The following is a 20851-nucleotide window of genomic DNA, read 5'->3' as shown; positions in this document are numbered from 1 at the left end:
GGAGAAAAATGCAACAATGAATGAAAGGAAATCCGAAAGTTCTGTAAATGTTCATTAAAATTAATAAAATAAAAATTCTCTGAACAATCTCAATTCCTATTTATTTTACTCTTCAAAACTCAACCTTTTAAATCTATTTTTATTAAAGAGAATGCAAGAGAAGCAATCAAATGTGATAAATTTCCTTATTAGTTAAACTGAAGTTATACTTTTCACATTTACTAAGTCTTTCCAATCACATGCTATGCATCTGAGATCTGGACAATGAATAGTGATGATAGAAGAATTGACGTCTTTGAGCTATGTGGTTGGAGAGGAGCACTGAACATCCTATGGATGGACAAGAGCACAAACAGATAAGTCTTAGAGAGGGTGCAACCGGAGTGCTCTTTGGAGGCAAGAATGCGGCTTCGCCTCATATATTTCGGACATGTTGCTAGAAGGAGCTACTCCTTGGAGAGGAACGTGATGCTGGGAAGGGTGGAGGGTCAGCAAAGGAGAAAAAGACCCTCTACTAGGTGGATTGACAAGGATGATTGTTGCAATAGGCTCTTGTGTGTCAAAAAGTAGGAGGATGGCACAGGACAGAGCAGAGTTCAGATCTTTTGTTCACAGGGTTCCTATGAATCATACTTGACTCAAGGGCACACAACAGGAAGAAGAATCTGCATTTGAAAACTTAACATCTTGAGAGTGGTTCCAGGATTATCATCCGCAATGCTAATAACTATATAAAAGTAGTACACATGAAACTGCATATATTTGTCTACAAGTGACACAAATGATGGCAGTGGATAATTTACTTGACTGGAAAAAGCCTAAGGAAACCATGACTACGTTGTCATTCTTTTAGAGGAGCAAAAGTACATACAACCATTACCACCACCAAACATATTTGGAGAAAAAAAAGAAAAAACAACTCTGCACACAAAGGCCAAAGGAACCCAGTTATAAAAACGATACCAGCTCTGGGTAGTGACAGAGTTTCTGATTTAGAGTAAAGCAAGGAATTTTTTTATTGGAAGGTAATTCAAATGGAGATCACCTTTTCAAAAGGATTTTTTTTCCAGAAAATTTAAAACTTACCAAGTCAATGGGGTAAATGTAGGAAAGTTCAGATAGTAGTTGCTTGCATCGAATTGTCAATTGAGCATTCGTCTTCAAAAAAAGTTCTCTAATAAGATAAAAGCACATTTGTTTTAAAAAGTAAAGGAAAAACATGCATGCTTCATGACATTAGTTTTTAACATCCATTTCCATATAGCACGTTGTCGTGACGGTTGAATACTTTAAGTCAGAAGCACAGCTAACCCGCCAGGGGATCTTCAGAGGCAGGAAAATGCACAGCAGGAGGCTGCTCATCCTTCTCCCATGGAGCAACTGGTGGATTCAAACCATGCACCTTTGCTTTGGCAGCACTATTCATTACCATTAAGTCACCAGAGATAAAATCTACAAAGGGTCCCAGGGACTCAAGGGCCATAAATACTATGAGTCCTAACCTGTCTCCAAATGGAGCTAGCTAACAGTCAGCCAAGAGCCATCTTAAAAGATATTCCCCAAACCAAATCCACTGCTATTGATTTTGACTCATGAAAACCCTCCAATGGATTTCCAAGCCTGTACATCTTTATGGGAAGAAGTGTCTTTCTCAGAGCAGCCGGGAGATTTGAATCACTGATCTCTGAGTTAGTAGCTCAACAGTTAACACACTAAGCTGTCAGATATCCGTAAGAGAGCTCTCTGGCCTTCACTGCTGTCAAGCTGGAACAAACAGTTGAGCACACATTTCAGAGGCTGTAAATTGCATGAAAAATGGCTCATCTTTCTCCTGAGGAGTCACTGGTGGATTCAAACTACCAGTGACCTCTGGGTTAGCTGCACAACTCCCTAAGGACAGTACCAGCAAGTCAGAATCAACTCTTAGCTGACCCTCTAGCAGGTTTTCAGAGACAGTGAGTCGCATGGGAAGAGAGTGCCCAACCTTCTTCCAGTAACAGATATTGAGGATATGTTGTTACTGTGTGTACTGTGAAGCTGAAACTGACTGACCAATAGCTGACCTTCCAGGAGATTTTCAGAGTCAGTAAATGACTGAGGAGGAGACTGCTCCTCTCTCTCTCAAGCAGCTGATAGATTTGCACCAACTGCCTTTGAGATGGCAGCACAATTTCTTACCACTAAGCTATCAGAGTTTCCTTAGAGGATTATTGAGGTTACAAATAATCATTGTATGCCTAGTTATATTTTACTATTGCTTTACAAATGGTTATGTTTGTTATAATAATTATATGTTTTGAGGAACTGAGATTTAGTGTGGTTGAGTAAGCTGACCATGGTCTCTAAGCAATATGTTTGTTGTTGTTGTTTATGATCGAGTTGGAACTGACCCACAGCTGATCCTCGGGCAGACTTCCAGAGGCCGTTAATTGCACGAAAGGATACTACCCATCCTTCTCCTACGGAGCATCTGGTGTATTCGAACCCGGTGCCTTCAGAATTGCATTGCAGCTTCTTGTCAGGTAAATTTCATTTCAGAAAATATTCATATTGTAGTTCCTCAAAACAGTAACCTGTCACTCACAATTACCTGCTGTCATGTTTTCTTTACGTTCATAAATTTAAAAGAACATAAAATTATGCAATCAGATGATCCCACACCTATAGTGAACTATTTAAGAAACTTGCCAGACTAACTATCCATAGAAGAATTTATTTTCTCAATTGTGTTAACAATTTAAGGGTAAAAATAAAACTTTAAGAAGTGGGAAAGATGTAGTATACTAAAAAGAGCACTGAAAACAAACGGCATCTAATCCTGACTTTGTGAATAACATGAACAAGCAGTAACCTGACAGAGCCAGACTTTCTTATCTGCAAATTTAGAGGATTAGAGGAGATGATCTCTATAAATCTTCACAGGCTGAATGGTACTGAATTCTCAGTGGCTCAGATTTCTTGAAGAAAAATGCAGGATGGAATGACTTTCCAGAAATGTAAAGATGGACAAAAGCACAGAAGAGGCAAAACCACCACCAAAAATATCCAGAATGTGCTATTTTAAAAGGAAAACTGCTGTCATTTGCTAAATGAAAAGTGGAGGATTATGCCACAGTTACAGAGTAGTTGAAAATTAAGCTAAAGTACTATCATTTAAGCAGACAAAGGACATAAGAAAATGGTCTTTTAAGTGGAGAAATGTGATGGCAATATGGAAGAACTAGAAATGGGGAAACTGATATTAGAAAAATAATCTATTAAAGTAACTCAAATGAGCTTAAAAAGAAGGAAAAATAAATTTGTCAAAAAACTGTAAGCTAAACTATACATAGGAGAGAAGAGGAAAATTCACTATTAAGGCAGAGCTGAAGCTGAGGATACTGGAAGAACAGATTAAAGTTTCTGCCTCTGACTACATGCAGGAACCTCTCAGAACTGGCATCCGATACAATAAAAAACACAGAAACCAGCTACCATCTCGTCAGGTTTTTCAATGGCTGGTTTTTCAGCACATCATGTCTTTGCTGCAAGGAGCCTTTAGGTTAGCTGCCAATTGAGCACATTAATTACTTGCACCCCTCAGCACACTGCAGGTACTGACTCAGTATTTGTTGAGTAAAAAAAATGTGAAACTGAGGTATGTGGAAGATAAGAACCAGTGGCTTTGAACGAATGCTACTTTTCTAATCTTATCCCCATAGTAATTCTTCTGAGCTTTGTACATACCTTTGTGCTGTACATTCTTTCCTCAGTTCATTTAGGGATTCCTTTTGGAGTTGAAGCTTGAGGTGTTCAGTTGAAAATGCACTTCCTAAAGAGAAAATATGAAGGAAATAATTCAAGAGTTAGTTTTGCAGACACGACTGAATGCTCAACCAAACAGGCAAGGCCCAATCCCCTTAGTGTGAGATGAAAACAAGTAGAGTTACAAGGATAGAGAAGTCTATCAGAGAAATTAATGGACATTATTTCCCTGCTGGTTCAATTCTCACGTAAATCTAGTCCCTGTTGTGAGCTGTTATCAAGTCAGTCCTAGACTCACACCAGCCTGCACAGAGAACTTCTCCACAAGTTTTCTGTAATCTTTACAGAAGCAATTTGCCAGGACTTTGTCTCTAGCAGGAGTCTAAGTCTCTCTGTTTCTAAATTTTCGTATTGCTGACGAAAAAATATCTTGGTGAGATTTCTAAAATCCAACAACTTAATTTTATTTTTTTTTGAGTCAAAATTTACAAATCAAATTGGCTTTTTCATACAGTAATCCATTAATATTCTTTTTTATAATAGTAACTGCCATTGGCTGGTATAATTAATTTTAATGTCTAATTACAATCACAATGTCTTATTGTGATAACTTTATTTTTAAAAATAAATTTCCTTTGACTACAAATGATCGTCTACAATCACCTTGTTACTATTAGTTACTGTCTCATAACTGACTTCTAGCTCTTCAGAGGCTATAAATCAAACGGGAGGAAAGTGCCCAGGAAGCAACTGGTGGCTTCGAACTGCAGGATTTGTGTCAGCAGCACAACTCTTTACCACTCAGCCACCAGAGCCATATGAATGAATGTAAAAGAGTAGAGCAGGAGAGATTACCTGCATGTTTATGAGACTACTAGTAAATGGGCTGCCTATGAGTTGGTCATTCTAACTCATGATGACTCAAGCATGTCAGAGCAGAATTGTGCTCTGCAGGGGTCCCAACAGCTGATTTTCAGAAGCAGACTGCCAGCCTTTTCTACCAAGATGTCTCAGGGTGGACTCAAACTTCCAGCCTTTCTGTTAGCAGCAGAGGGCATCAAGCATCTCATTCACAATTACTGCTTTTTATTAGACTGTATATAGCAAATGTGCCTTCTAACTTTTCTATATTATGTCCAGGTCCTCTCACATGATGCTAGATAGAATTCAATCACTGCTATGAGGTCAGCTCTGATTCAGAGAGACCTTCCCTCAAGTTTCAGAGGAGACTACTCATCTTCCCCTGTAGAGCTATTGGTGGAGTTGAACTGCTGGAGGTGCACAGCCTTTGGTCAGATAGCAAAACACACTGCGCAGTACATGACCAGAAATGCCTCTGATGGTTCTTCTTAGAATATTTAATAATTCAACTCCATGGAAGTGAATTATGTGAATATTATACACTGTTCCTGTATGCTGTCTCCACGTATCAATCACATCCTAGAATATTTCATTTCCTTCTGTTGGTTAACATTGCAATAATTTATATTTATGTTATTATCAAGATTTTAGAACTTCTTTGGTAAAAAAATCCTTTTACATTTTTCTACTCTAATACACAGAATCTAATACTTTCTTAGAGTAGGAATTACATTCTTGACAGTCTAGGCCAAATTGTAACTTCAAATTTTTAAGCACAGAAAGAGTTTAGATTCTAATACTTTATGTTTCAGAGCTTATAAAGAAATTGTGAGAAATAACAAAAGTATCCTAGACTCTTCTTTTAGATACCTCCTACAAGCAGGGACAGAAAGTATATTAACTGATCAAACCTAACTATTTTGACCAGAACACACATAAATTCTTCTATCACTACAGAAATTCACAATATCCTTCTCTGTTCCTGCTCTAATAGTTCTGATAAACCACAAATAGGATTCAAGGTAGGTATGAGCTTCAAAACACAAATATGTAAATGATGATAGTTAATACTTCTAGCCGTAAGCTTAAAAGATTATACTGTTCAAAATTATTTGTTATATATTTGTTTAAATTTTTCCCTCTTTTAACAACTGGGATCTAGAGGGAAGAGAAAAGACCAGAGAATGGCCAAAATAATTGGGGCAGCTATTGCTGCCACTTTAGGGCCTGTGTTAGGAAAAGGAAGTCTTACTAATATACAGTGCCACCCAAAGGTAATAAAGGAGGTCAGAATGGCTTCCACTGTGGAAAGCTGGGCCGCTTCAGTAGACAGTGTCACAGACAAGAGCCACAGATAGGCAAGGGAGTAGAGAGGAAGCTCCCACTCACTTGCTTTAAGTGTGGCTCTGAAGGACACTTGGGCCAAAGTGGCCTACATCAGGTCCTCGTGGCAGACAGGACTGAAAGGCCCCAGCTCCCAGCTGGAAACAAAGGAGGATGCTTCAACGATTTAGATTCTCTCAGAAGAGCTGTAGATGAGCATTACTCCTGGACACAGAGCCTACTAATTGGTCCTAAAAGCCTTCTGAGGTCCCAACTCTTCTCACTATCTCTTAGTTGTTGGAATGGACGGAAAACCTCATAAGCAGTTCCTTACTTCACCTCTACCTTGCATGTGAACTTCCGAGTTGTAAAACAGCCCAGTGGTAGATAGAATTTGCTCCAGGACTTAAGAAGCATAAATGACATAGCTGAGCCTCTACATCTTGTGGTTCCTAACCTGTATACTATAATAGACAAAGTGCTAGTCTATAGGCCTTTTATTGTAAGAACCACCTTGATTTGTGACACTACTAGAACCTCTACTCGGAATATTATTACTTGTTAATTTTTGACTCATGTACTTTTAACTTGTTAGTTACATTTGTGTCTTCTAGGTTGCAACATCTCCATGATACATCTTCAAGGATATGAACATGTACGACTAAGTACAATTAATAACAGTGCATCTAAATTCCAAAATCAATCTCCATAATAGTCTATCTGTTTCCTACTGCCAAAGGGGCCCTTTAGAGTAGTGAGAGAAGATCTTCACCCTGAAACCCACAGCGTCCCTTTTCAGCAGGAAGTAGCTAAGAGAATACGTCATCCCCTTTTCCTTATGAATCAGGGTGAAGTCTCTTTCAGGGAGGAGTGATAGGGAATGGCAAAGGACACACAGACAAAGGAGATTAATCAGAACTGGCTTTGACAAGCACTGTGGCAATTGGACAATTAAAACAGACATTGGTGGGGGAGAAGAACGAACTGGGGAGGAGGGTAGAGAAAACAGTGCAACAATGAAGGAATGAAAACCCAAAATCTCTGTAAAATGTTCATTAAAACTAATAAAATTTAATAATAATAATAAAAAATAAAATTAGCATCAAACCTTGGATAAAAACCCCACAAATATGTGCACTTTTCCCAATTTTAAAGATTCTTTAGAACATAATAGTATGTGAATAAAAGGAAAAAATAAAAACAAAATTCTTCTTTCTATATGGCATAAAGGAAAAACAATTTTAAAAATATCCTAATCAGCTGATAGGGTAACATGTTAAATATAAGTAAATATTTATACTCTTCTTATTCTTACAGTTAAATCAAGTGTGAAATGAAAATAAACAAAGAAATAAAAATAATTTGCAAATAAAAAGTAAAAGAGTAAATTCCAAACATAGAAAAGGGTCACGTGAGAGGTCATGTTTTTTCCCATTGGTTTTAACAAGTTCAAAGCCTTAAATGATATAATGCCATCATCTCCCCATAAATATTCACATCCTTTGAGGTTTAGTTTGTGGTTTTTTTATTAATTAAAAGGAAATATATATAGCCCAGTGGTTATAAAGTTGGGCTCTGGAATAAAACTAACTGATCTTTAGTTAGGCTCAGCTAGAGGAAAATTAAATATTTGAAGAAACCTCAAAAACCTCAACATAAATTATGGAAGTCACTGACGAAGAGTAATCCTGAGACCATGGTGTGCTCAAACGCTTTAGAGGGTGCTCTGGTTATATACTACTAGTCTCAATAGCAGGTGACAAGTATTATGCTTTTCTAAGTGTATCACATCTAAAAATAGTGGTGTCCCTCTTTAAAACCATGCTTATATTCTGCTTATAATCTAAATTTATCTTTGTGTATGTGTAAACTGTCAAACTGGATGTGACTGGTACAGGAAGAGATTGTCCCTCCTTCTCCAGCAGAGCATCTGGTGGATTTGAACTGCTCACTTGCAGTACTTTCTTTGCCACTAGGCCAACAGAGCTCACCTAATCTAAATTTATCTTTAGCACTGAATGGTGACTTCTGCATGACACAGTCTTCATATAATGGCAAAAGAATTCCAATTCCAATACTCCCTACACATTCATCAAATAGCATTAGCCATTTTACTATAAGGAAGCCATTAGCTAACTATCCTATTCATTATTCATACAAAATCATAGATTCATTTTTAGTTTCCAATGACTTATAAATTTGCTATTGGATTATAGTCCCACACTTGGCCAGGTGAAGTCTTTGGTTTGGCTTCTATGTCCTCATGACAAGCCGTTGTTGTTGTGTACAGTCAAGCTGGAATTGACCAACAGCTGACCCTTCAGCAAGTTTTCAGAGGCAGTTAATCACACAGGCCAAGACTGCCCAACTTTCCTGTGCAGCAGCTGGTGGATCTGAACATTGCATACTTTTGGGTTGCCAGTGCAACTCCTTACCATTAGATCTACACTACTATAATATTATTCAAAGCATCACTTTATAATCTTAATTTCCTTGTCGGTTGGAGTGATGTTTCATTCTTTATACTGGTAATTTGTGCTTTATTTCTTTTTTGGGTTAGTTCAGCACTTTTCTTGCCGCATTTCTCAATGGTTCTCTTCTATCCTGAGTTAGATATTCCCTGTAAATCTGCACCTAAGTAAGGAACTCATCATGTAAATTATTATGAGTTGCTACTCTGCAGGCTGGAGGGCCCAGAGAGTTTTTCTTTTGTTCTGGTCAGAGTTAGACTTGGGCATGCCCATGTCCATCAGGGGTAATAAGGCTTTCTCAGCAGTCCTGTCAGCTCCAGCAGGAGGTCTCCACTAGTTCACGCCCAATACAATTTCCTGCTCTGTCCCCAAGGGCAGTGTTGTTTTCATTCCCCCACCCCCAACCTGACCCCCACCATTTCCCAGATACAATGGATTTTTCACACTACAGTTGCCCATTAGCAATTTTTTAAAACTTGTCACTGAATTCTTTTCAATGAAAAGAATTCACTTCTTACACAGAAGCCTCAGATTCCATCCAAGCTCTGCCACAGTGATTCAGTGCTCACATACTGGCTACTTGCTGGATATACCTCTTTTAGATATCAGACTACCCAGGTGCCCTGAAATTTTAGAGGTCTCATGAATTCAAGAAAAGTTATGACTTTGTAGACTATACAGCTTGTTCTCGTGTTGTTAGGTGTCATCAAATCGAGTACAACTCATAGCGACCCTGTGAACAACAGATCTGAACCCTGTCCTGTCCTGTGCCATGCTCACCACCTCTGACACACCTGAGCTCATTTCTGCAGTCACTCTGTCAATACCTCTCAATGAAGGTCTTTCTCTCTTTCATGGGTCCTCCATCTTTTCAAACATGATCTCTTTCCAAGAAATAGCTTCTCCTAACATTATGCCCAAAGTATGTGAGATGAAGCTTTGTCATCTTTGCCTCCAAAAAGCATTCAGGTTGCACTTTCTCCAAGAAAGGCTTTTTAGAGATTTCTAAACCCTAGGCAAAGAGCATAAATTAATCTGAGGGTATTATTTTTTTTTAATCTTCTATTATTATTATTTCTCTTTCAACTGCTTTTGTTTTTGTAAATTTTTTTCTATAATTATATTTTATTAATTTTCATAAACATTTACAGAGATTTTGGGTTTCCATTCATTCATTGTTGCACTATTCTCTCTACCCTCCTCCCAGTTTGTTCTTGTCCAAATGCCACAGTGCTTGTCAAAGCCAGTTCTGATTAATCTTCTTTGTCAGTGTATCCTTTGCCATTCCCTATCACTCCTCCCTGAGAGAGACTTCACCCTGAGTCATAAGGAAAAGGGGATGGCGTATTCTCTTAGCTACTTCCTGCTGAAAAGGGACGCTGTGGGTTTCAGGGTGAAGATCTTCTCTCACTACTCTAAAGGGCCCCTTTGGCAGTAGGAAACACATAGACTATTATGGAGATTGATTTTGGAATTTAGATGCACTCTTATTGATTGTGCTTGGCCGTACATGTTCATATCCTTGAAGATGTATCATGGGGGTGTTGCAACCTAGAAGACACAAATTTGACTAACAAGTTATAAGTACATGAGTCCAAAAATTATGGAAAAGTAAAAGAAAAGATTCTTTCATTGTTTTACAAACCCTCCCCCAGGTTTTTGTAAATTATAAATGTTGTTTTCTCAAATATCTGGTGGTCTTCAGTTCTATCTTCAAATTCATGTATATATGAGTTGACTGACTAGTACAGAAAACTGGTATAGGTTTCCTTTGAAGGCAGAGTGATTTGTTTACACACAATTCCTCATCCTAAAAGGGAAGGGTGAGCACCAGTCAGTGTAAGTGAGCAGGTCCTAATGACAGTTTAGCCTTCCATCTGGGCATATATGATGGGCAAAAATATGTCTCTAATTTAAACCACAACGCTGAAATATGGAGGATCTTACTTTGACAGTGTGCTATTTTAGGGGATATCACCGCCTTTCATGCCTTCCCTCTGGGCCAGTTGTGGAAGGCCTTATTTTAAATACTGCTCTGCCTCTCATCAGTGCTACAACTACAATGAGACCTGTCTGGGTCAGAAATCAACTATGTAACAATAAATGTTATAGGAAGCCACTTCTGATATAGAAGAACAAAGACAATGGCCACCATGTTCAACTACTCTGATTATTGCCTATTCTTTATTAGGCAATTCCAGGAAGTCTAAGTATACCTTGGTTAATTCATGTAGATAATACTGCAATATCTAATTTCTATCTTTTAAAATGGGGTCCAAATCTTTGCTATCTCAATGGTACCTCCTTTCACTTTTAGTATTAGCACAGTTCTGCACGTATCACCACTATCATACTTGGGAGAGAGAGGAAGCAAACACATGTATTATACCTGAACAATATGGCCCTGTCTAGGCAAATGCCGATGCTCCATGCAGGCAGAGAAGATATTCCTACTGTTTAGCACGAACACAAGCCAGGACCATTAATTTTCATTTTAATAAATGTTAGCTCCTGTAAATCTAATGGCTAAAAAATATAGATCTTACTTCTATCAACAAAACAAAACATAGACTCTTTAGAGTCTCTCTCACTAGAGAATTTAGTCTCAGGTTGGCCAATGGCCAGCTGCTGTCAAAATTTCAGTTAAAACTAATAAACTGTCATTTCTGTAGGCTTTCTACATCAAGACAAATTACCAAAAAGCAATATTCTTGGACTACTTTCACTTCCCTCCAGGCAGAAATGCCCTTCCTAAACTATGATTTATGATGCTGCCCAGCTCAAGGGTTAACAGATACTTCTTGATGTAACTTTTGCAAAATTACAATTGATGAGATTAATTATGATATTTAATATCTTGCACATAAAAAAGCTTGCTAAATTCCTCTAAAAATTTTGTGTCGAGAGGCGATGTCTTTCTTTTTTATTTTTCCCATTTTCTGAAAAAGCTGATAGGCTTCTGTGCAGGGCAACAAGAAGCAACTGACAACTTTCACAGCACTCCAAATTAGCCTGAGTGGTAAAGCCATAGCTCATTTTAGGGTTTCTATACAAGAAGCAGGTCCTACTGAAGCAGTGCTTTACACTGGAAAGCCCCTAGGCCTAGGAGTCAGTGAGATTTGGGTTCAAATTCTACTAATGCTACTTAAGAATTTTAGGAAAAGGTATTGATTTTGAAGATATATATGCAGATTTAAAATGAAAACTTGGCAAGGTTATACATACTATAGAGCAGTGAAAAAGTAATTAACAAGTGTCAGCTTACTTTTCCTGGTATGCTCCCAGTCAAGTAATTTACTTTCTCAGCACCATACATACAAAAATTAAGATGCACTGCTAACCCAAAGACAGGGAGTTTGAACCCACCAGGTGGTCTGCAGGAGAAACATGGGCAATCTCCCATTGAAATGTTCAGCCTCTGAAAACTCACTGGAAGGTCAGCTTTGAGTTGGTTATGCTCTGAGAGTATTAACAAAAACTTTCAGGGATGCTCTAAGATCAAATGTGATCATCTCTGTGTAGGTCCTTTCTAATTACAAAATAATATACAAGATTACCTAAAAATTGCATTAAAGAGTAATTCCCCCTAAGAATTGGAGCAGTCTGCTTTTATAAAGTTGATGCCGCTCCAAAGTGCCACTTAGAAGTTCTTAGATTTATGTCAGTATTTGTTTATAAGAAATCTAGTCCACTAAACATTTCCTTAAGATTGATGTTTCATACCAATTTCTAAGTCCTATTTCCAACAAACTAATTGTTACAGAATACTGCTTCTCAAAGATTTGGAGGTTGAGATAGGACAAAAGACCCTGTAAAACACACATATAATTAAATGTTAACAGGAAGGTTACTTAGTATATGACACTAATGAAGGGAAATCTGTTTTTTATTAAATGTCATAAGTTAAGCTACTAATATCTTCCAGAAATGAAAACATATACATTAATAAACAGTAATACTGAAAAGGTCAGCTTATCACCCAGCTGGAAGTTGCTGTAGATCACAAATTCAGAACAAGTGTTGTTGAGGTACAGGAAGCAAGGACTTATGGGTGTGGGGTAATTGGACCCCTTGGAGTTATGTGACCACTCAGCAATTCAACAGCATGGGCAGAAACTATCTTTTTGCCTCTTTCCAATAAATCATCCTGCCACAATTAATTTTTATAAACACAAATATAAAATAGTATGCACACACACATTAGTCCCTATGGCAGCATTGTGAACAGCTCCCCGAAATGCACAAACGGAGAAGTTAAGCAAGCCCTTTATGGTCACTTAGAAGAACTAATAACAAAGTCAGGATTAAATATCATATAGTATTGACTTTATAACTGAGCACTTGGGCTCAGAATCAAATGCCTTGAAAAGTACTAAGTGTCAAAGAGATGTCACAATATTTTAGAACGCTTTAACATATTCCTATTAGAAAAATCACTTTATTATTGGCTAGCAAACACACTAAACTACAGGTGCAATTTCAAGTGATAAATAGAATTTTCCCTTCATTTTAGCAACATTACTGATCCCAGTGATTCTAAAAGACCTTAAGTTGGCTCAAAATTCATTAAATATCCATGTACATAAGTGAACAAAAACAATGTTCTATATAAATGCTACTTTAAAGAGACAAGAATGAGTATGATTTGGCCACCAAGAATAATTACTACAAAGGATAGGGGTCTGAACAGGATCACTAGTAAGTAAAATCAGCTGGACATGGTACCCACTGTGCAAGAGCACAACAGATAGCATGAGAAGAGCACAGGACATGGTAAGGGTTAGACATGTTCACAGGGTCAACATGAGCTGCAGCTGACTCGCTGGCATCTACAAAAATCAGCAGTTGGTCTCCATATACTTCTGTTTTCTCATTCCTCAGAGCTGTTCACCACAACAGACAGATTTTTAGTGGGCGGAAGAAAAGTAGCCAAAAGCAGTGCTCTACTGCTTAGTTCAGAGACTAAAATAAAGCAAGTGTCAACGTTTCTGATTCTATGAGAAATGCAAATTAATCCTTATTTCAAAAGCATAAATGAAAGTTAGACAGCTCCAGAATTACAAAGTCAGTGCTATAAATCAATAATTTTAACATTTGTGATAATTATATTCAATTTAAGTATCTTCTCCCTTTGCAAGAGATTACTCAACTTTATAAGTAATAACAGTACATTTGTTACTGCGTTATTATTTTACCCAATAATGTTACTGTGGAAATTAAATACCACCACATACATAAAGATAAGCATCATATTTGAAACATTGTAATTATTAGTCCACTTATTCAAAAAAAGGTAAACTAAACTTTGCTGCCCCGTGATTCATAGCTGACTTTCAACAGGCTTTTGAAGGCTATAAATAGCATAGAAGAAACTCTCCATGTTTCTCCTGCAGAGAAGCTAGTGGATTTGAACTGCCAAGGAGGCAATGACTTTGATTAGCAGTACAATTTCCTATGGACTACATCACTGGAGCTCCCTTATGTTAAAAGCTAACATAATTCACAAAAAATCACGAGCTCCACCTTAGAGAAGTAAGTAGAATATAGGTCTGAAAAGCTTGTTAGCAGCCATCTAAAATACAATCTCGGTCTCTACTCACCAGAAGTAAAACATTAGGAAGGTAATAAAAAGTAGTAACAAAGCTACATGAGCCACCACTGCATCTTTCCTGAGCCCAGGAAAAACTACAAGGTGTCAAGCTACCAACACCCACTGTTCTGACAGGATTATACTGGTTCGCAGCCAAATGCTATGTAACAATGGCTCCTTCTTACATCATCGGGGTTCCTTAAAGAAATCTTACATGCTCCTAAAGTCAAACCACTTAAAGTAGGTGAAAGATCTGAACAAATATTTCAGATGAGAGTATATCCTATCATAAATAAACATATAAAATGGTGCTTAATATATTCTTTAGGACAGTGCAACAATGAAGGAATGAAAACCCAAAATCCCTGTAAATGTTCATTAAAACTAATAAAATTTAATAATAATAATAAAAAACCAAAAAAATATATTCTTTAGGAAAATAGAAATTAAAAACATTAACACACTCAGTAGGAAGAATAAAAGTTAAAAAGATAGAAAGTATTAAACACTGACAAAGAAGTAGGATACGAACTCATATGCTGGTGGTTGAAAAGCAGGTACATGGTCACTACTATGGATGGCTTTTTTATTCAATCTACAAAAGGTGCAAACTTTGTAGTCATGTCACAAACTGAAATGTCATAAACATTAAAAATGGGAAAAAAACCCAAACAATAAGAATGAATAAATTCATATTTATACAATGGAATTCTATTCAGCAACTGGAATGTATAGTTTGACTACACACAGTTCAGAATAATTTGACTAAATGTGGAACCAAAATTTGACACATACAAAGTATATATCATATAGTGCTATTTCTTAATAGTAGAAAATTAGGCAAAACTAATCCATAGCCTTAAGAATCAGAGTACAGAGATACAGTGACCAGAAGGGAACATGAGGAGACCTCCTGGGTGTAGGGCCCTGGGAATTCTTGTTACATGAGGATATTCACATGATGAAAAATCATCAAGTTGTTCACCTATCAACTTATACACTTACTGTACACATGGAACATTTTAAAAATTAATGAAAATGCTACCATATTTGCCCAAAGGTGACTATTTGAGCATGTGGAAAAGAATAAAAGAAATTTACTCAACATGGACGTTGGACTTCTTGTGTGACGTTGTTACTCACTTTTTTCCTGTAATGCAATTTGTTGCTTATGCAGTAATGCCACTTCTTGTCCCAGAGCTTTCTTCTGTCTCTCCAGTTCATTTCGAAGCACCAAAATTTTTAATTGTAGACATTCACTCTCTTTTTTCTAATAAATAAAATCACAGGTAAATATGTGAACTGAAAAATAATGACAATGAATATAAACAAAAATTCCCAATTTTTCTAAATATATCATGACTGCAGCTCTCTTGAGTACTTAAGTATCGGTCGGTACCACTACAACAAAAGAATATAGAAATAGAAAAATAACTGACATCCAAGCAGATATATGCACACCCATGTTTACTGCAGCTTTGTTCACAATAGCAAGGAGTTGGAAACAACCTAAGTGCCCATCAACAAAGCAATGGATAGAGAAGCTGTGGTATATTCACACAATGGAATACTATGCTGCATTGAAAAACAAGGAACTCATGCAATATTATTCAAAATGGGTGACTCTGGAGGACATTATGCTGAGTGAAATATCCCAGTCACAAAAGGACAAATACTGCATGGTGCCACTGTTGTAGAACAGGACTGACCTTGGGGATGGAGAGAGACTGGGAAAGATGGGTTCAATAATGTATACTGCATTGAAACAGATAAGGGAGAAAACTGTTGAAAAGGGATATGTGATTAGGTATTTTTGTCATGATAGGAGTCTATAGCAAAGGCTACATGGTGGAGTGGACCTGGGGGAGGGAATGTAAAACAAAGAAAGAATTTTTCTTTTACTTTTCCAAGAGGGTAGTGTTCTAGGGGGGGGTAGACTTGGGAGCGGAGAAATGTGCAACAATGAATGAATGGAAATCCAAAGTCTTTGTAAATAATAAATTTAAATTAAAAAAAATTAAGTTAGAGTAAGGAAAGCAATGGATTTATAACTGCTAGTGCTAATAACACTATATCATGGCATGGAGGAGGAATAGTGGAACTGTTTCCACATTTACAATATTCTTCTAACCAAAACCATTTATGGAAAATAGGAACTGCATTGGAACATGTATCTCTGGATTGGAAATGATCATACTGTTAATATTTCTAGCCTTAAAATGAAAAGATTATAATGTTCAAAATTATTTGTTATATATTTGTTTAAATTTTTCCCTCTTTTAACAACTGGGATCTAGAGGGAAGAGAAAAGACCAGAGAATGGCCAAAATTATTGGGGCAGCTATTGCTGCCAGTTTAGGGCCTGTGTTAGGAAAAGGAAGTCTTACTCATATACAGTGCCACCCAAAGGTAATAAAGGAGGTCAGAATGGCTTCCACTGTGGAAAGCTGGGCCACTTCAGTAGACCGTGTCACAGACAAGAGCCACAGATAGGCAAGGGAGTAGAGAGGAAGCTCCCACTCACTTGCTTTACGTGTGGCTCTGAAGGACACATGGCCAAGGGCAACCCACATCAGGTCCTCGTGGCTGACAGGACTGACAGGCCCCAGCTCCCAGCTGGAAACAAAGGAGGACACTTCAACAATTCAGAGCCTCCCAGAAGAGCCACGGGTGAGCATTAACATTACTGGTAAGTATATTCGTTTACTCCTGGACACAGGAGCCTATTATTTGGTCCTAAAAGCCTTCTGAGGTCCCCACTCTTCTCACTATTTCTTAGTTGTTGGAACTGACGGAAAACCTCATAAGCAGTTCCTTACTTCACCTCTGCCTTACATGTGGACTTCCAAGCTGTAAAACAACCCAGTGATAGATGGAATTTGGTCCAGCACTTAAGAACAATAAATGACATAGTTGAGCCTCTACATCTTGTGGTTCCTAACCTTTATACTATAATAGACAAAGTGCTAATCAATAAGCCTTTTATTTTAAGAACTCCCGTCCCTCTGTAACTTGATTTGTGCCACTGTTAGAATCTCTACTTAGAATATTATTGCTTTTAATTTTTGACTCATGCACTTTTAACTTGTTAGTTGAATTTGTATCTTCTAAGCTGCAACAGTTCCATGATACATCTTCAAGGATATGAACATGTACGGCTAAGCACAAGTGATAAGGGTGCATCTAAATTCCAAAATCGATCTCCATAATAGTCTACGTGTTTCCTATTGCCAAAGGGGGCCTTTAGAGTAGTGAGAGAAGATCTTCACCCTGAAACCTACAGTGTCCTTTTTCAGCAGGAAGTCGCTAAGAGAATACACCGTCCCCTTTTCCTTATGACTCAGGGTGAAATCTCTCTCAGGGAGGAGTGATAGGGAATGGCAAAGGACACACTGACAAAGGAGATTAGTCACAACTGGTTTTGACAAGCACTGTGGCAATGGGACAATTAAAACAGACTTTCAAGGGGGAAAAAAGAGAGGAACAAACTGGGGGTTGTGTAGAGAAAATAGTGCAACAATGAATGAACAGAAATCCAAAATCTCTGTATATGTTCATTAAAATTAATAAAATAAAGTTTGCGGGAAAAAGAAATAGAAAAATATAAAATACATCTCCTCAAATTTGGGGTTTTTGGTTGGCTTATTTGTTTGGTTTGTAAGAATTCCAAAGATGCAAAAACAGATTACAAATTTCTTTCTTAATGTTACAATAAATAATGAGTATTAAAAATAAAACTGAAAACTCAGAAAGTAAAATACAGGGTTATCTCAGCTCTACATTAACATAATGACACTTGAAATGGGCAAATGGAATATAATTTCATTTACAATATTTGCTTCTGCCAAAGAGAAAGAAAGAAAAAAGACAGGGAAAGAAACACTGATTAATTCTGAAAAAGAAGTATGTTGAGGATTTATACTGTGTAAACTATGTAATAATAATGAGATACCCTATGTGTCCAGACTGGAAGTCTCTTGAGTAAAGATGCATATTTTCTCCAAACGGATTTGTATATTGCAATTCTAATTAAAATCTCAACAAGATTTCTAGTATACATAAACAGGCTAGGTCTAAAATGTATATGAATAGGAAAAGAAACTAGGAAGAGTCAAAACAATTTTGAGAAACAAGAGTAAAGTCAGAGGAGCCAAACAATTCAATAGTGTGGCTCTAAAAGAGTAACAGATACTCTTATGTAATAAAAATGTGTGTATCTTCACTTGTTGTTGTTGTTGTTGTTAGGTGCCATCGAGTCGTTTGCAACTCATAGTGACCCTATGTACAAGAGCCCTAAACGCCGTTCTATCCTCTGTCAACCTCGCTGTCTCAACCACATTCATTCCCACGAATACATGCACAGAATCGAACCATCTCATCGAGGGTCTTCCTCTCCTGTGCCTCCACTCTCCCAAACATGATGTCCCTCTCCAAGGACCAGTTCCTCCTTGCAACACGACCAAAGTATGTCAGACGAAGCTTCAGAATCCTTGACTCCAGGAAACATTCTGGCTACACCCTCTCCAAGACAAACCTGTTTGTTCTCCTAGCAGTCCATGGTATATTCAACACTCTTCTCCAGCACCACAGTTCAAAGGCATCAATACTCTTTCTATCATCCCTATTGACTGTCCAACTCTCACGTAACTGCAAAGACTATAGCCTGGATCAGGCGCACCTTAGTCTCCAGCCTGACTTCGTTGTAGTTCAGTACTCTTGAGAGGTCCCTCACAGCTGACTTTCCCTATACAATTTGTCTCCTGATTTCCTGGCTGCTGTTACCAAGAGTGTTGACTGTGGAGCCAAGTAAACTAAAACTGTTAACTATCTCAATCTCTTCACCATCCATACTGATGCTGCCAATTGGCCCAGTGGTGAGAATCTTTGTTTTCTTTATATTGAGCTTCAATCCATATTGAAGACTGCAGTCCTTGACCTTCTGCAGCAAGCGCTTCAGGTCCTCCTCAGTGAGCAGGGTTATATCATCTGCATAATGCAGGTTTTTGATGATTTTCCCACCAATCCTGATGCCATATTCCTCCTCGTACAGCCCAGCATCTCGGATAACCTGTTCTGCATACAGATTGAAAAGGAATGGAGACAAAATACATCCCTGACAGACCCTTTTTTTGATTTTGAACCATCCAGTGTCTCCCTGCCCCGTTAAGATGACTGCCTCTTGGTCCAAGTATAGGTTTTTCATTAGCATAATCAAATGTTCTGGAATTCCCATTCTTCTCAGAGTCAGCCATAGCTTACTGTGATCCACATAGTCAAAAGCCTTTGCATAGTCAAGGAAGCACAGATAGACATTCTTCTGGTATTTTTTGTTTTCTGCCAAGACCCGTCTAACAATAGTTATAATATCCCTAGTCCCACGACCTCTTCTAAATCCAGACTGCACACCTGGCAGTTCTCTGCTGACATACTGTTCCAAAAGTTTTTGGCTAATTTTCAGCAGAATCTTGCTTGCATGTGATATCAATGATATTGTTTGATAATTTCCACACTCTGTGATAATATGGTATCACAGTTCTGTAAGATGCTATTACTGGGGCAAAATGTGGAAAAGACAGATTAGTCTTAGAACTGTATGCATATTTACTCTAATTTAAAAATAAATATACTTTAAAAATACTGATAACTTTAAGTGCTGACAAGAAGATAAACGATAATTTTTTTTTTAATTTGGAAAGAAAAGGAGGAAGGAGAAAGAACTTTGGAAACAATATAAAGAGGGGGACTGCTACAAGAAGAAGAACACTCCAACAATTGAGGAAAAATGGGTATCTTTTTCAAATGAACTGGACAATTTTTATTTACTTTTTTATTTTTTGCTCCCCTCTCCGGGGCTTCTCATTTCTGCTGACCCACTAAGTTTTATTCCGTGTATGAACTTTTCCTTAGTTTTTTTCTGTTTAATACTCCTATGTCAACTGTTCTTTTGTAACTGATTCATGTCTCTCAACATAATTTGTCCTAATCCTATTCATATTGGAAGTAGTTACAAATTTCTGATTAGTCTTTAGTTATTCATAACTTCTTTTTTTTTAATTCATAACTTCTTAAGTCATTTGTCCACGGATGGGCAATTGGCTTGTTCCCAAATCTTTGTTTTTGTAAACAGTGTTGTAATAAAAATAGGTCTCCACATACCAGCTGTGGTGCAGCTTTTATTTCTTTGAAACATATACTTAGTAGTGGGATTGCTGGACCAAATGTTATTTCTATTCCAAACTTTCTAAGGAATCACCATAGCCCTTCCACAGATGCTGCACCATTTTACATTCCCACCAGCAGTGTATGAGAGTTCCAATCTCTCCACACCCTCACCAGCATTTTTTGTTTAATGTGTTATTGAACATTGCTATTTTTGGTCGTGTGCAATGATACTTCATTGTTCTTTTGATTGACATCTCTCTAACAGTGAATTCTAATGCCTTTAACAAATCTTACGGTATTTCTGTTGTTGTGTACCACTGAGTCAGAACCAACTTAGAGCTGACCTTTTAAGGAGTTTTCAAAACTAGTTAATCACACAGGAGGAGACTTCTCATTTTTGTCCTGCAAAACAGCTGGTGGATTTGAACCACATTCCTTGCGTTGGCAGCCCAACTCCTTACCACTAAGCTACCAGAGCTCCTTTTAAATCTCACTATGCTGCATGAAAGAAATCAGTCAGGAAGTTATTGGGAGATTTCTTTTGGATAACACTCTCCTAAAGACTGAGCAGTGGTTGTTTGTATAGAAAGAGAGGATAATATATGGTTTAAAAGCAGGAAAGGTATGGGTCAAGTTATTCAAGCTGTATGCTGAGTAAATAATCTGAGGTGCCGAATCATACAAAAAACCTGGTATAAAG

The 20851-nt window shown here is 37.5% G+C and overlaps 1 protein-coding gene across 1 annotated transcript in view; it reads right to left on the bottom strand.

The window, feature by feature from the left end:
- Positions 1–20851, bottom strand: part of UVRAG (UV radiation resistance associated) — a 349759-nt gene that overhangs the window by 166725 nt on the left and 162183 nt on the right. Inside the window, exons 8-10 of the mRNA XM_006882863.1 lie at positions 15133–15259; positions 3727–3811; positions 1087–1174 (exon numbers count right to left, since the gene is read on the bottom strand). Of these exons, the coding sequence (XP_006882925.1) occupies positions 1087–1174; positions 3727–3811; positions 15133–15259 (300 nt within the window). The remainder of the gene's footprint in view (positions 1–1086; positions 1175–3726; positions 3812–15132; positions 15260–20851) is intronic.

Source organism: Elephantulus edwardii, unplaced genomic scaffold, assembly GCF_000299155.1.
Source record: "Elephantulus edwardii isolate Elephantulus edwardi_28Jun2011 unplaced genomic scaffold, EleEdw1.0 scaffold00025, whole genome shotgun sequence".
Taxonomy (NCBI): Eukaryota; Metazoa; Chordata; class Mammalia; order Macroscelidea; family Macroscelididae; genus Elephantulus; species Elephantulus edwardii.
The sequence above is the reverse complement of the archived record's forward strand: the minus strand, read 5'-3'. Positions and strand labels throughout refer to the sequence as shown.